Consider the following 15,518-nt stretch of genomic DNA (forward strand, 5'->3'; position numbering starts at 1 on the left):
CCCATAGAAATTTGGTCATAGTGACCATCAAGTCATATACTGGTACTGAAATCCTAACTTGTAGGCTAAAGTAGGAAATTTGTCATTTTCATTGCCATCTTTTCAAACTGGATGTGATAAGTCAGGAGGAAAGTTAAAGTAAGAAACCAAGTTAGCTCTAAGACATACACTCATCTTCCTCATCCATTTCCATTAAATGGGAGCATAATTTGCAAAATTAGGGTCATGTAGTTTTCAATAAGACTTAAAAATAATGATTGAGACCGTAAGCTCACTATGACTTTACTTAAATAATAGATCAGTGGAGCTGAACACTCTTTTTCTTATAGGTTTCTTTTTGCAACAAGTAGAGTTTCCCTCTGCTGGCAGTTTGAACAAATGGTTAATTAACAAGCTTCTACACTGGCTTCACTTTTTAAACCCGGCAGTCGTTTTTCATATGCCGTCTATCCTGCAAAAAGAAGTGCATGTAATATGACAACTATAAGAAAGTTTCCAAGCTGACATCAGATCAGCACAAAACTTTAAAAACTTGAGAAATCATGTGCTTGGAGCAGTATAATCCCTGTGCCCTTGCTTACAGGGATTATTTATATATTCCCTGACCTCATGAACTCTGCCCATGTTCCATATCAGTATCCGACATTGTAACAATTCTTTTAAATGGTAGAAAAAATGAAAAAAAAAAATCCTTTAAACAAAGTCAGAGGAAGGCATGTTGTGGCAGTGTACAGCTTTGGATCTATAAAAACATATATCCTCCAAATGTAAAGATCTGTAGTCAGACTAAGGAATCTGTCTAAGCTCTTGACTTTTATCTGTCCTGTTTTTCCTTCTCTGTGCCTAAAGCTGTGTTGAAATACAACTCAGAGTGGTAATACTGGAGACAAAATCAATGTAACGATGCAAAAAGAGGCCAGCAGATTCAGATTTGCCCTAGGTGACATGAGTTGAGGCCAGGACGAGTCTGCTCAAGTTAAAAATGTTTTCGCAAATAGTTCTTCTGTTGGCTGAAGGAAAGCGAGTTAAAGTAATGTAAATAGCCTGGGGAAGGTGTCCAACAACAGCGTGAACTGCAAAACCTGTACATAGACCAAAAAAAGATGTGAAAGAAATAAAAATTTGCTTCAGTTTCTTGCTGATTCCTTCTTAGGTCTGTCTCTAAGGTTCTCCATCTTCAGTCAGTTTGTCCCCAAGCTTTGATTTCATTCTTCAGCTCAGTAACACAACCTTGCTTTTTTTTCTTCTTCCAGGCCAACAAAAACCTGGATATGTCCATCAACGCCTCAAACAACTTTAACCTGAACATCACCTGGTCCTTAAGTTCAACCGGTATGCTGCACACACACTTATTCATACTATTCTTAAAGAGTTTCTTTTGCTTGATTTGCTTGAAGGTAATTTGGCTTGTCCATCCACTTGCTATTAAATAATAAATAAAAAGAAATCTTCAGGTAGCAAAGTTTGCTCCTTCACACACACTGGGTTGTGCCCCATCAAATAGCTTTAATGTGGACATGAAGATATCTCGAGGCATGTTCCCCGTTAGGATGCTGCATATGAGCGTTACATATAACTATATATAACAGTGTTACACAACTTTGTAATACTGGAAAACAAGGCCACCTTTATTTGTACGCATACACAGACTTTATCTGCAGATAGTAAAGGGTTTAAAAAGATGAACATACGACAAGGAAAAAAACATCCGTTTATCTCAGAATAAAAGCTATGATTTGGTTATTCGAGTGACGACTGCTGGAGCAAAACATTTTGGGACTGTGTCCAGAAAGAAGAAATTCAAACAGTCGAGTTATCAGTGTCATGTTGCCCTGCATCACACCCAGATTCATCACCAGCTTGTTAAAGCCAGGTCAAGTTGGGAGCTGATTTAACACGGCACATTTGAGTGGCATTTTTCCTTAATCAGAATCAAATGGCACATATAAATAAAATGTATTATTATTACTATTATTGTTGTTATTATTATTAATAATAATTTGGTGAACTTATTCTATATTCAGTATTTATTTTCAGTACCTCCTATTAAATGTGTTGTATCGGGAATTAAACTGTACTCAACTTCAATTTGCAGCACATGTTATGTTGATCTGATAAAATGTGGGTGAGGGGTTTGTTAAAGTACAATCTCTGTCTGTAAACAAAAAAGTGCCAAAATTACCTGGTAAATTTAAAAAAATACAAAAAAAAAAAAACAAGGGGGTGGGGGGTTCAGGGCACGAGGCTTTTTTGGGGCTGCAGACTTCAAGCAATTTAAGATGTTAAGAGGAAAAAAAATGTGATTAATTTTGTAGGACATTTTTAATAAACACAGCAGTTTCACGAAGGCCTTAATAAAAGAATCAAAGCGCCTACAGGGTTAGCATAGAAGCTTTAGTAATGTTACTGATTTTAGCTGATTAGTGCTCGACTCAGGACTCTCTCTGAGCACAGTGTGTGCTTGGCATTAGGACTTCAGCTAACTATTTTTAATTACTTTCATTTCTTTTTTTGAATTAATAAAAATATATATATTAGTCCCGCAGAGCCCTGGGCAGGAGACAAGCTCGTGACTCTCCTGTTAGCTTGTTAGCTTTGTTGCCAGCATAGTTCTGCTCATGTTTACACTGTGCATAGATCTAATCGGCCAAAATAATTGGAAACACTTTAAAGACACATTTAAAGAACTCCCTTCATTTTAGACATCTCTCCATTGAAATCTTTTGTCATGTTGTGATACAGTGGTCCAGTCTGTCTCCAAAGCTCTTATTTAGCTGTCAGTCTGTAATGTTATCGCACAGTCAGGATTTGTCCAAAAATGGTCAGCTCCACTTCCTGCTTGCCTTGCAGGGATTCCCCCTCCTGACAAAACACATCAGAAGATATTCAGAATTTTGGCATTAGGGTATTTTAGACGTTTTCCCTCCTGATTCCAATTAAGATAAAAGCACTTTCTCACTCTTGGGATCTTGGGGCCCACAGCTTAGTCATTTTGGGACTCTGCGCTTTGTGTGTGTGTGATTGTCTTCAGACTATTGCAGAGTGTTTAATGGCCCTCGATAAAGCAGGAGGTGGAAATATATTATTCACACCATCTGAAAACTCAGCCATTAACACAGAACTGCTGATGATGCTCCGAAGGATCCTGAAATCAGACCTCTTCAGTGCTGCGAGGAATTTACAGGCTCACTGTGAATTACTGCAAGGTGTCATGATAATGCTTTTGCTGTGAATGTTAATTTGCCTGCTTGAGATGAAAGGCACGCCTTGGCATTTTAAAATTCACGCTGTTTTCGCTCAACCTGTCCAATTACCAGTTTTTGTTTTAAATTTATCTTTACAAGGACATTTGGATTGAAAACAGCCTTGCTGATGGGCAGCTCATTGTGGTGTTCTCATGTGGCTGCTGAGTATGAAGTAGGAAAAAAGGAGAAAGTTTTTACCGCTGTAAAACCAAGCTGTACTCTCCAGGCTGACATGAGACCGGTCTTCATATGTCTTCGTTTTCAGAAGTTATAACAAGTGTTTTGTCAAAATCTGTGTAATTTCCGTTGTGATTTGAGTTATTATGAAATGTATCTGATCAACTTCATTCAAAATATCTACAGGAGAGACAGGTGTGCTGGGGGAAAGAACTCCACAAAAACAATTATACATTACCGGCAAAGTTTCAGTCATCCAGTCAAAGGATATTGGCTAATGCAAACTTAACAATTTGTTAAATGGGGCCTTAAAAAAATGGTATTACTTTACGCCAGAAAAAACTTTTTTTTTCTTTTTTTTTTAGGGCTTTTTCATCTATTTTTTAAAATATAACATTTATAGGAAACTATAAAATTACACTAAATAAACCTTTTTTTTCAGTCCTTTGATGGTGTCTTCAATATAAATATCCAGAAAGCCTCTCTTCTTCTTAAAAACAAGTCCTGGTCTCCACCTCTAGGTGGCCCTGAAACAAATTCAATGCCACAGACGCAAAGGTCCCATTTAATATCATTGAAATGTGCTGCTAACAGCTTTACGTATGCATGGCCATGTATTTTTACAAATGCAGGTACAAAGGCTTGTTGTCATCCAAGAATGTTTTTGACTTTGAAGGCAAATTTTGTTCCTTTTACCTCTTCTCATGGACTGTTATGAACTTCCTGCTAATACATGTGTTTGCTGAAAACTGGTTGTTGAAAACAATTATCACCACAAGCCACGAGCGGTTGTTGTTAAAATAGAAGAAAAATCGTATTCGTTTTTTAACCTTTTTCTGTTCCTCACAGCTGGAACCATCTCAGGTGAGGAGATGCCCATCATAGCGAGGATGAACATTAAAGAGCACCGTGACAGTTTCTCGAGTGAAAAGTTTAACTTCAGACTTCACCACAACATCACCTTCTACGTGTATGTGTCCAACTTCAGCTGGCCAATCAAGATCCAGGTAAGGTTGCATGGATGCAGGGATGTGAAAAGTCAGGAGAGTTGGGAATGCTGTAACTTCATATTCATTTGACTTAGTAACTGACTGTAAGTCATGTAGACATGCATTCAGATTTTTCTTTTTGTTTTGTGATACATTTTCTGAACATTAAAAATCAGCAGTTTAGAAATGTGTTACTAAAAAGATTCAAACGAATACTGAAACTAAAACACAACAACTCTGATTCTGAGTTTTAGCTCTGGTGAATGAGGTTATTATTGCAATTATTTTAAATGGACAATAATATTTCTGCTGTTTAGTCTGCCATTGATACTGGATATGATGAAAATTATTATGATAGTGTTCATTTTGAGGTCTGACTGTGATGCATGCTGGGAAGTCATCAGCTAGTCCTCCAACTTTAGCCTCAAAAGGCAGACATCTGAGCCAAAACTTCCTGTTTCATCCACCTACCGTTCTGGTGGACCTGCTACATTATCAGGTCTTTGAATCAATACCTTCAGTACAATATTGTGGCAAGCTGAAAAATCTTAACAACAAAGAACTCACCCAAAGGCTGAGCCTGTTATTCTACCCCAAGCAGGAAGGGGGAGTTTTTTATTGAACAGTTCACTGTGTTACACTGTGCTTCAGAGGGTCAATAACCCCACACATGAACTCACTCATGGTGTAATATTTTCTCTTTCTATCAAAACAACAACTATCAGTGAATTTACACCAGAATATTAGCAGGAACGGTCATAAGAGTTACGTAGCCAAAACAAATGCAAGTACAGTTTAATCGTCTTAACTGGCAACACATGTTCCCAAGGCATGATGGGAGATAGCCGCTCCCAACACGTCACAATGTGCTATATCTCACAGTCACAGTTCTACTGTGTGTTGAAAGCACATTTTTCTTTTATATGTGCATAGTGTGGAGGATATCATAAGGCCTTGAGGCAATCAGATATAAAACACAATATTTATCAGTGTTTTAAGTTGTAAATCGGTCGGATTTGACCCGAACATGACGGGAAGGTTAACCAGCACCGTCACATGTGTCTGCATTTGATGTGGAAGTCTGTGCTTCTTTTTGTTGCTACTGGGCCTAGAACAGGATTTACATCAGGAACATCTCCTGAGCAGGACTAGTTTGTGGGTGGCATGTGAAATAAAACGCACATGAGTAACTACCACCTTTGGCCCCAGTTGCACCACAGCCATGTGGGTTGGCTTATGTGTTGGCAAGACGACCATTCAGTCCCACCATTTTTGACAACCACATTTCTCATTATGAATTTATAGAACACATGTTTTTATATTTTCTGCAGAGGACAATAAGCAAGAGGTTGAAAAAAATATGCATTTTTTTTTCTCTAGTAAGCATTGAAAACAGATCAGGCAGACCTGAACATCAGTTTGTGCAAAATTGTTGTCCGATGACAATTGATGGTTTAACTGCATTTTAGTAAATGGACTCGCTCGTTTGTTTGCCGCCTGGTGAGCGTGCTCAAACATGAAGGGTCAGTAGAACTCAAACTGATTACAACCACAAAACTAAAGCTTCATGTACTATAATCTTGTTTGTTAAATACACATTCCCACTGTTCATATGCAGATATGTGTTTTTTGAGATAAAGTGTGATGTAACAGAAAGGATGCTTGAAGTTGACTTTGTTTGGATCTCAAACAAGAAAAAAAGAAAAGGTTCATTGTTCAGTTGTTTTAATTTTTTTAGTCATCTATAAAAGTGTGTTGCACAAGTTCTCTGTATTTAATTATATTTTGAATGTGGTATTATTGAGAAGAATAACTTCTGTCCACACTTTAAATCAGTTTAGCTTTGGGAATCATAAACTTAATCAATCAATGAATAACGCAATGCATCATGCAAAATCTGAAATGACTGAGTCATTCTGTCATGTTTAACTACATAGAGACCAAAAGTTCACAAAAGTAAAAACATGTATTTTTTTCTTTTGTTTCTGATAATCTAACATCTACTGGGACTGTGTCTACCTCACATGATTTGCTCACACACCATATGCTGCAGATATACAAACTGAGAGTTTGACAAGCATCAGTTTCCAAAGGAAAGTGTCTTTGTCAAATAAATGTCTCTTCTGTTGGCTCAGGAAACAAAAGTTTATTACAATATTACAATCTTGCTCTCTGAGGACTTGTGGGTAAGTTAAAAGAAGCTATTAATTACTCATTACAAATCCAAATAAAACAGTTTTTGGATGGACATGTTTAAGTTGCAATCATTTAAAGATTCTTGAAGATTTAAAGTGTTGGGAAATATAATGTCTAAGGACTTCACAGCTATTGTGTTGAAACGTGTGCCTGAGCGAGTCAGTAACAGTGTTCGGAAGAACATGTTCAAAACACAAAGTATGCGTCGTGATGATGATCACCATCATTCCCAGTTTTCAGGAGCTGTCTCCCTGCAAAACATATAGCCCCAACAGGACATTAAGCATAAACTATTCTGAAAAGTGTTTGGCAAATCTGCTATCACATTTAATGATCTGTGAGTTTTCCAGTGTCTCTCCATCAATTATGCAGCACCGGATTAAATCTCCAGGCGGCAGCCGCACACACTGAATATTCACACTCCGGCCTTATGATCCATTAAATTGAAGTAGACTTTTAGTGGTGATATTTTAAAATGACTGTCATGCAGGTTCTGGAGTGTGGGCTGATGAACGGTGTCAAGAAGTGAAAGAACGGAGAAATTAGGGCAGAGCGATGACGGGTAGGATAGCTAACTGATGTTGAGACTATCTTACAGTCACAATGTCCAGTGCTGAGGAAGTGGAGACATTTTAATTGACAGACTGGGGAAGACGGACAGCAGGTCGAGAAACAGCTGAGGATGGAGGGTTGGATGAGGAGATGCATGCAAAACTACAGTAGCTCTAATTTTTGTTAACTCATTCATTCATATAGTGCTTACTGCAAATGGGGGGCTTTGAGAATCGTAGGAAACCTTGTTATCAGTGCATGATTATCTGCATATAAGTTGATTAAAAAAAAGACCCTTAATGAAGATTTAGCAATAGGAATGAAGTTGTTAAAATCAGTAAATCTACATGTGATACTATTAGAGGAAGCTCAAGGCATTTGTTAATGTTCTTAAACAGACTGTAACTGTAGGATTGAATTGACTGAGCTTCAACACAGAAGAAGCTTAAAACAAAAAAACAAACATCTTTTCCTCCCCTAATTCACCTAATGAAATATTAATTTTTATATTATCAAACCATTTATTTATCACATTATTGAATCTTTTTTTGTTTTCATCAGCCCACTGCTGAATATGATATGAAGCACACCATATTAACTTCTAATTGTTCTTTCTTTCTGAGGGTTTGATGTATAAAGTACATTTTAAGCGCACATGGATCAGTAACTCAACCCCAGTCGGCTTGTGTTATCAGAGTCGTTTGGTGTGTGTAAAAGTCAAAGTTTAGTGCAGAGTGTTCTGTACCTCATTATGGGTCATTTGTCCATCGATCGCTCCCCTCATATGCATTTCCCATTAATGGTACATTATCAAAGCTCCATATATCTGCTGGTGGAAAGGTGATATGATAATTACCAAGAGGAAGCCTATCTCGCCACCATGTCAGCCAGGCTCGTGTGTAACATGAGAAGCATGCGACGTCCGGTCCTGTGACCTTGGTGGCTTCTGATGATGGAGTAGGGCGAGTTTGAGAAATTGTCCTGAGAATTGATAATGACCTGGCCTGATATATTTGATTTAATAGAGTTGGGTACACACACACACAAACGTACATGCAAGTCACAGGATAGCAAATGGAGTGACGGCACAAAGGGGCAACACAAGAAAGCAACAAATCTAGAGGTACCTGCTTGATTGTCAGGAAATGTAGAATTTGCTAGAGGGAATGATTGCAAGGCCACCCCTCTAACCTTGGGTCGTGAGCTCCCATCAGCTCCCATCTATTTGTTTTGAATTTAAAAATCCTAATATCTTTGTTAAAAAAACGTTTTTCTCATTCACGGGCACTGGCTTTTATAATGTCAGGGATGCAGTGATCCAGCAATAGTGATAAACTAATAAATTTAGCAGGTGCTACAGAATATTTACAGACATTGCAGGAAGATATAATTCTGTTAAAGTTAACCTGGCTTACTCTGTTTGACCTTTTAGCTGTGTGCACCTCTGGCAGCATGAGTTGACACCAAAAGTGATGTTATCTTTTGTGGCAGTGAAACACAAACAAACACTATGATCCACAGTCTCACTTCACATGGCTTCGATGTTGGCTCCTCCTCGACTTCATATTGAGCCCCGGGCCAATAAGACTGCGGGCCAGCTCTGGACTGAAGTCTGTCATTCAGAAGCTGTTACACAGACTCAGGGCACAACCTTACATGTAACCTTTTCTCACTCAAAAACAACCTATGTAAAAAAATAAAATAAATAAATATTGAAAATATCTGTGGCAAACTATTGTGGCCTTACAGTGTTTCCCTCACAGGATCTTGATGTTGGCTGAGAATTGAGAGCTGGATGCGGAACAGATTTTTATTAGATGATATTCCCCCTTAGCTTTAGCTCCTCTGCACTCATCTCATATTTTTATGTATTTTATGTCATATGTAACTCCATCGGTACCTACATACATCCTCTGTCATGTATCTGGGTCCAGTTTGTGGGGGCAGCAGTCTAAGCAGAGATGCCCAGTTTTCCCTTCAAGTGGCCAATTGCTCCAGTTCTTCTGCAGGGAAACTGAGAAGGCTCCAAGGCAAGCCAAAAGATATAATCCCTCGAAGTGCCCTGGGTCTATCCCGGCCTCCTCGCAGTATGACTTGCCTGAAACACCCGAACAGGCATCCAACTCAGATGCCTGTTCGGTAATCTGATTAGGGTACTTTCAGGGTGAGGGAATACAAACATGGAGGAGGAAGATGGCATAATGGGTTTTCATTAAATGTGTGTGTGTCTGCTTTTTCAGATATCCAACACTTTGCAAATGCTGAATTTCTCTCTCTTTGATTAAACAAACTTAAGTCAGAGATAATAAAATTATATGTTGCATCTGCAAATACAGATGCAACAAATCCCAAGAAAATACACACCATCACTCTAATTTGTTCATTTGACACCATTTTTTTCCCATAAAGTAGGATTGGCCTGGTTTTGTTTCTAATCAGAAAATCATGTTTTATTGATTGGGCACACAAACATTGTTGGAACATGACCCAGTTTCTCTCCATCTTTTCTTTTCATTTGTTTGTTTTGAAAGAACAACTAATTTAGCCAGAAGTTCTATAACTCAACATCATAACTGTGTCTAATTTGAACATCTCTGTTTGTAATTTAGCAGAAAAAGTTATTTTAACAGCGAAGGCTTTGTAATATTGCTTAAATTAACAGACGTGTGTTTACATTTTTCAAAAACACTAAATTGGAATCGATGACAGGAAAATTAGCTGTAAAAAGAGCTCGTTCTGTACATCTGCTTCCCTGCTGCATCGCTCCATGTATTGCAGCTTAAACGCCAGTTGATTAAAAGCCTTCTGTCAGAGGTGAGCAGCCATTTTGTTGCAGAGGAACTCAGGGCCGTGATAATTTGATTTGCTGCTCAGTGCTCGGTCACTCATCGTCTGTGCCTGCCATCATTGAAAAGGATGCCTCTTCTAATCAGATATCTGCCACACACACAAACACCCTCTCTGATCAGTCAGTTGCAAAGTATCCATTATTGGATTAAAACAGAAGCCTAAATGGTTAACTGTCTGACCATCTCTCACACACACACACACACACACACGACAAAGGAGGATTGAAAGCACATCTATCTGATGCATCTCATTGAAGCAGTATCGCATTTCATAGGCTAGAACAGAAGTCGAGAGGCACGGTGCTACACATGTAACCAGAAAGGAAGTCATCAGCAGTCATCAAGACAAATTAGGTTGGTTACAGAATAGATACATGTGTAGCATGCGTGTGCGGGAAATGGTCACCTGACATTTATAACAGCAACATTTAGTGACCAAAATCAATGTATTTAATCAATCATCTGATCAGTAAAGCTAAGTCAATTGAAATATTTTCTCAAGACATTTGCAGGTTTAACTTCTAATTCAGAGATAATATTTGAAATATTCAATTGTAACTAAATATTTCAAATATTTGAAACAAACAGAAGTCCTGACTGTTCTGTTATTTGGGGTTTTTACTGCAGTTTGTTGCTGGTGTTTGAGCTGTAGATTGATGCAGGATCGTGCCTTAAGCACCTGTTTAAAGAAGACTGCATCTGTGAGCTCTCCTAACAAGTGCACACATATGGTAGAGCAGGACTCATTTGCATAACATGTAGGTGGAGGCAGCACTTGGCAACTGCTTCACTTTGGTCATTAGGTTCTTATGAATATTCAAATACTGAGGGAGCATGCACTGTAAACACATCGCTTTTCGTTTAACATGCTGATATTAGCATGTGTACATGATTTCTATATGCTTCATAAGCAACTCTCAATTTCATTTTATAATTGAGCACTGTCTCACTGCTTTGGGCTGTTATAAAGCTTTAAACCCTAAAACTAATATAGAGTTGCATTAAATAGTTTCAGCATATTTATTTCTCACTTAGACTATTTTTGTACCAGATGTACAGTAGACATGTATGTGCGGATGTAAGAAATGTTTCCCAACATATTGATTGTTTTGATTGTTTTAATGGATTTCCATACTCATTTTACAAATAACTTCAGAATTTAGTTTTTAAATATACTGTACTACACTTAAGCTGGTTTTATAGTTTAAATTACTATTAATATTACTTTAATAAATAGCACTTAGGTGGGGAGTAGGATTCCTCTTTTAATACTCTTAATACACTAAAATCGAGCATAGGGTTAGTTCAGCCAGGCCAGTGAATATTTTAAAGTCAAGTGAGCTAATGCAAATAGATAAGATGCCTGCACAGCCAGCCACTATCAGCAGATTGGTAAAGCCTCCAGATACTATACATCTGCAAGCCGCTTTGAAACCCTACTCCAGTCTAACACCTCCTTTTTTTTTTATGCTGTATTTGACTCAATCACTGACAAATGTGTTGGTACTGGTGCCTGTTCAGTGCTCCACAGGTTTCTTTCTGCTGCTCTTACTCTGCTTTATGCTTCCCACATGCATATTTACAAGGGCAGTTAGGGAGATGAAATATGTACTTAACTTTCTGACTGTTGAACAATATTTTTATTTCAGTCTTTAAAAATACCCTTGCTATATTGCTCAAGGTTGGTATTTGTTATGAAAAACGTTGTGGCTAAACTCAAATACGTTGCATATATTAAACATAAAAATAGACTTTTGATTTGGATCTTAATACACAAAATCTCTCTGCTTGTCTGTTAACTCCCCTACACAATCACTTCACCAACCAAACTTGACACACAGGTACATCTTAGGCTTCTGAGGATCAGCTATATAACAACATTGTGCTGCCTAGCAACCACCTATGAATTGCTTAAATGGCATATTTGTAATGTTTATGCGTGTATAACAACTTAATAAAATTGCTGCCATTTTAATTGCATGAGTATCTAATTTATAGCCACAAAACATCATCAGTTATGATAACTGATGATGCCATCACTTTGCCTGGCACCCACCTAATAGACTAAAACGACTTTTACATAGTAGGGCTTATGATTGTATTAGCACACATATTTTTTAGACAGAGAATGGTTGACAAATTATCAAAATTATCAATTAATCATAGATATTTAATTATGCATATTCACTTTTTCTGGATATTAGCAAACAGTCACTCTGTTCAGTGTTATCTTGAATACTGATCCCTTTGTTTCTGTTGCTTTTCTCAGTGTGATTAAGTTATTAGTTTGCCAGAAACACAAACAAACCTAACACTGTTGTAGTGTAGTTTTTATAATTAAAAGGTCCCAATTACTGGTTTGAGTGAACAATTTATTCTTCTTTGGCTTTGTAGGAAAAAATTCCCAAAAATGGGCACCACATCATTACTGTCTGAAGTCTGTGTCAAACATGAGTTCCAAAGTTTCCACTTACTGTTTTCAGCTGCTATAGGTTTGAGTATCTATCAGGGTCTCTGTGTTATGAAGTAGTTTCCCGGTGATGGACTGTTTCTTTCAGTTAATATGAACCATAGTTCCACTGCCCTGCAGCCCTGATGAAGATTAAGTGAGAAAAGTTCCTCAGCTGCTCTTTTCCATCTTCTTTTCCTTCTGTACTTTCTGTGTACTCATTTCCTTTTTTCCCCCCTTTCGGTGCACCCCTTTCTATTTTTCTCCTTTTCCTTTTACCTTCCTGTATTGATTAGCTAAGCACTTTCTTTTATTCCACATTTTAACAAGCAGCCCTTGGTTCAGGGTTAGGGAAATCAAAGGCAGCCCACTGCTGTCACAGCTCTTAAGCTTGTCCCCAGAGGGCCACCGGAGTCCCTTCATAATGACTGGATTGTAGCACTGGAGTCCTTGGAGCCCTCTTTATGTCATTCCTGTTCTTCTCATTTTTTTTACTCCTCCCTCCCAGTCCTTCCTCTCACTCTCACTCTCTTCTCTGGTAATTGCAGTTCTGACTAGCCGGTTGACCCCTGACCTTCAAACAATTACATTCTATCATGTGTTTGTGCTGTGATGTGTGGGTTGTTTCAGTGTTTATTGTCTGAGTTTTGGAGAATTCCCTTCTGTAGTATTTTTTTCTGACCCATTCTCCCTGCTGTATTTCCTGTAGCTGCAGTTTGTGTTAGGACCAAGTCTGCTCCAGCAGCACTCACCGTACTGTTTCAAAGCTTTGTTATATCGCAATAGAAACATCAGTTCTTCTAATGTTACAGTCATTTAAATCCGTAAGTGAAATATACTGAGGCATCTCTTTTATTCTAAATCATTGTTCAGTGTATATGAATCCGATCTTTTTCCTGAATCCTTCATCTTTTTCTTTTTTAACTTGAGGTATGTCTGAAACTCATTTGAAGTTGTTTTGTAGTATTGGCCACTAACTCTTGCACAATGAGCATTTTGCATGTTTTTTAGATTCTCGTAAAAATTTTCTGTAATTTTTGAAATGTTTGATTGAGCGAACTCCAACATTAAAATGCACAACTACTTTGACAGCGCTATGTGTGCTTGTGCCACACCCCCACAGTGTATTATTGCAGCTTTGTAGCATAGTTACACTCCACCCTTCTTGTTCAAAACACCAATAACATGGCATTGGCCAAAATGCTGATGTTAAGGCTTTAAAATGAGCCCAAAACTAGTTGGTGATGTCACCGCAGCTATGTCCATTTTGTTGAAGTTAAATTCACAGATTCTGTTGTGAAAAACAGAATCTGTTTTTATTATTATTATTATTACAACAGCTGCAGTATATTAAACTAAAACCACTAACCTCAGTAGAGCTGTTCCTACAGATGCATCAAAACTATGAACGGGCTTAAAAAATATATGTAGCAATAAATAATTCAACATGCAAAGCACACAGGAGCACTTTCCATTCCATAAATAGCATATACCGTGGTGACTCATGTAATCGCTCTTTTTCAATGTAAATTTCACTAAAGATGTCTAATCTTTCAGGAGTGCAGTACTTACCATTACAGTATCTGACATTGATTTGTCTTAAGCCCTTTTTGGATGGGATTATTGTTGCCTGGGGACCTCATGTGATTGAGAAATTACCCGTCCCACTATCTCTGTAGGTTCTCAGTCATCCAGATCATGGTAGTTTTGAGATCTTGAGAAATAAAAGAAGGAAACTGGACTTCCTATATTAGTCCTGTGTTAGAATTCCTTTATTAGAAGTACAGTTACTATTTATTTTCTATCACTCCTGCTCCAACCAGCTGTTTCATATGTTAGTTTCACAGATTCAATTCATTTCAATTCAATATAGCGCCAAATCACAAGAACAGTCGCCTCAAGGCACTTTATATTGTAAGGTAGACCCTAAAATAATACACAATACATACGGAGAACAACCCCACAATCATATGACCCCGTATGAGTAAGCACTTTGGCAACAGTGGGAAGGAAAAACTCCCTTTTAACAGGAAGAAACCTCCGACAGAACCAGGCTTAGGGAGGGGTGGGGCCATCTGCTGCGACCGGTTGGGGTGAGAGAAGGAAAACAGGATAAAGACATGCTGTGGAAGAGAGACAGAGATTTATAAGAAGTATGGTTCAAAGCAGAGAGGTCTATTAACACACAGTGCATGAGAAAGGTGACTGACTGACATAGTATTTATAAAGTGTGTTTTACTCAGATTTACTGTCATCACTGGTCAACAACTAGACCTAAAGTCAACCTAAAGGCTGTTGGGCCTGTTCACAGTAAGGATGCTGTCATTTATGTTATCCATCTCATTTCCTTTGACATTTTGCTCCTCTCCATGCTGTACAGAAGCAGAAAACCTAGATTTGTACCAAAAGGTTTCCAAACTTTGCTTTTTAATGACAAAGCATCCCTTTAAAACACACACAAAGATGTTCATTCAGAACATCTTTCCTACAAAAATTATAGGAAAAAGGCAACATCACCAAGATGTGACATTGTCTTGGTGAATGAGGCTAAAATTGTCACAGGACATTTGTCTTTGATGCGATTTTATTGACATGGCTTTTATTGCTAAGGATTGATATTGAAAAGGACTTTGGCAATTACTCCAAATTACTACAGGTCTCCATAAAATAATAACACCATGTAAAGAATGGTAGCAGGATAACAACATGGTTATACAAATAGTTTAGGGTACTTTCTTATATGCATCAGTTTTGTGTTTAAAAAATGCTGCAAGTAATACCATGGCAAACTGCCAAACTTTAAGTGTGCACAGGTCTTTGCTGCCAAAATCTAAATGCCAGTATTGCTGTACACCACTCTGCAGTTTTTACTTAAAGCATATAAAACCTGTGTCAAGAGACACAGTTAAGTTTGCTTTGAAGAAACCAGCAAAAACAGTAGCTTGAAAATGACCATAGAATTATCTCCTCTGTATCTCAGTAAGAGTTGCACAAATATAGTGCATTTCTTGTCACTATTGAAATGAATTAAGTTGTACTTAAATTGTCCAAGTTATACTTG

The 15,518-nt window shown here is 37.8% G+C and overlaps 1 protein-coding gene across 3 annotated transcripts in view; it reads left to right on the forward strand.

Annotated features, from left to right (window-relative positions):
* atrnl1a (attractin-like 1a) overlaps positions 1-15,518 on the forward strand; it is a 308,853-nt gene that overhangs the window by 156,299 nt on the left and 137,036 nt on the right. For all 3 annotated transcript variants that reach the window (XM_084948292.1, XM_084948294.1, XM_084948293.1), the window contains 2 exons: positions 1,254-1,332; positions 4,272-4,429. In XM_084948292.1, coding sequence (XP_084804418.1) covers positions 1,254-1,332; positions 4,272-4,429 — 237 coding nt within the window. The remainder of the gene's footprint in view (positions 1-1,253; positions 1,333-4,271; positions 4,430-15,518) is intronic.

The sequence above is a fragment of the Perissodus microlepis genome, chromosome 13 (assembly GCF_051167445.1).
Source record: "Perissodus microlepis isolate ML-2025 ecotype Zambia chromosome 13, ASM5116744v1, whole genome shotgun sequence".
Classification (NCBI taxonomy): domain Eukaryota; kingdom Metazoa; phylum Chordata; class Actinopteri; order Cichliformes; family Cichlidae; genus Perissodus; species Perissodus microlepis.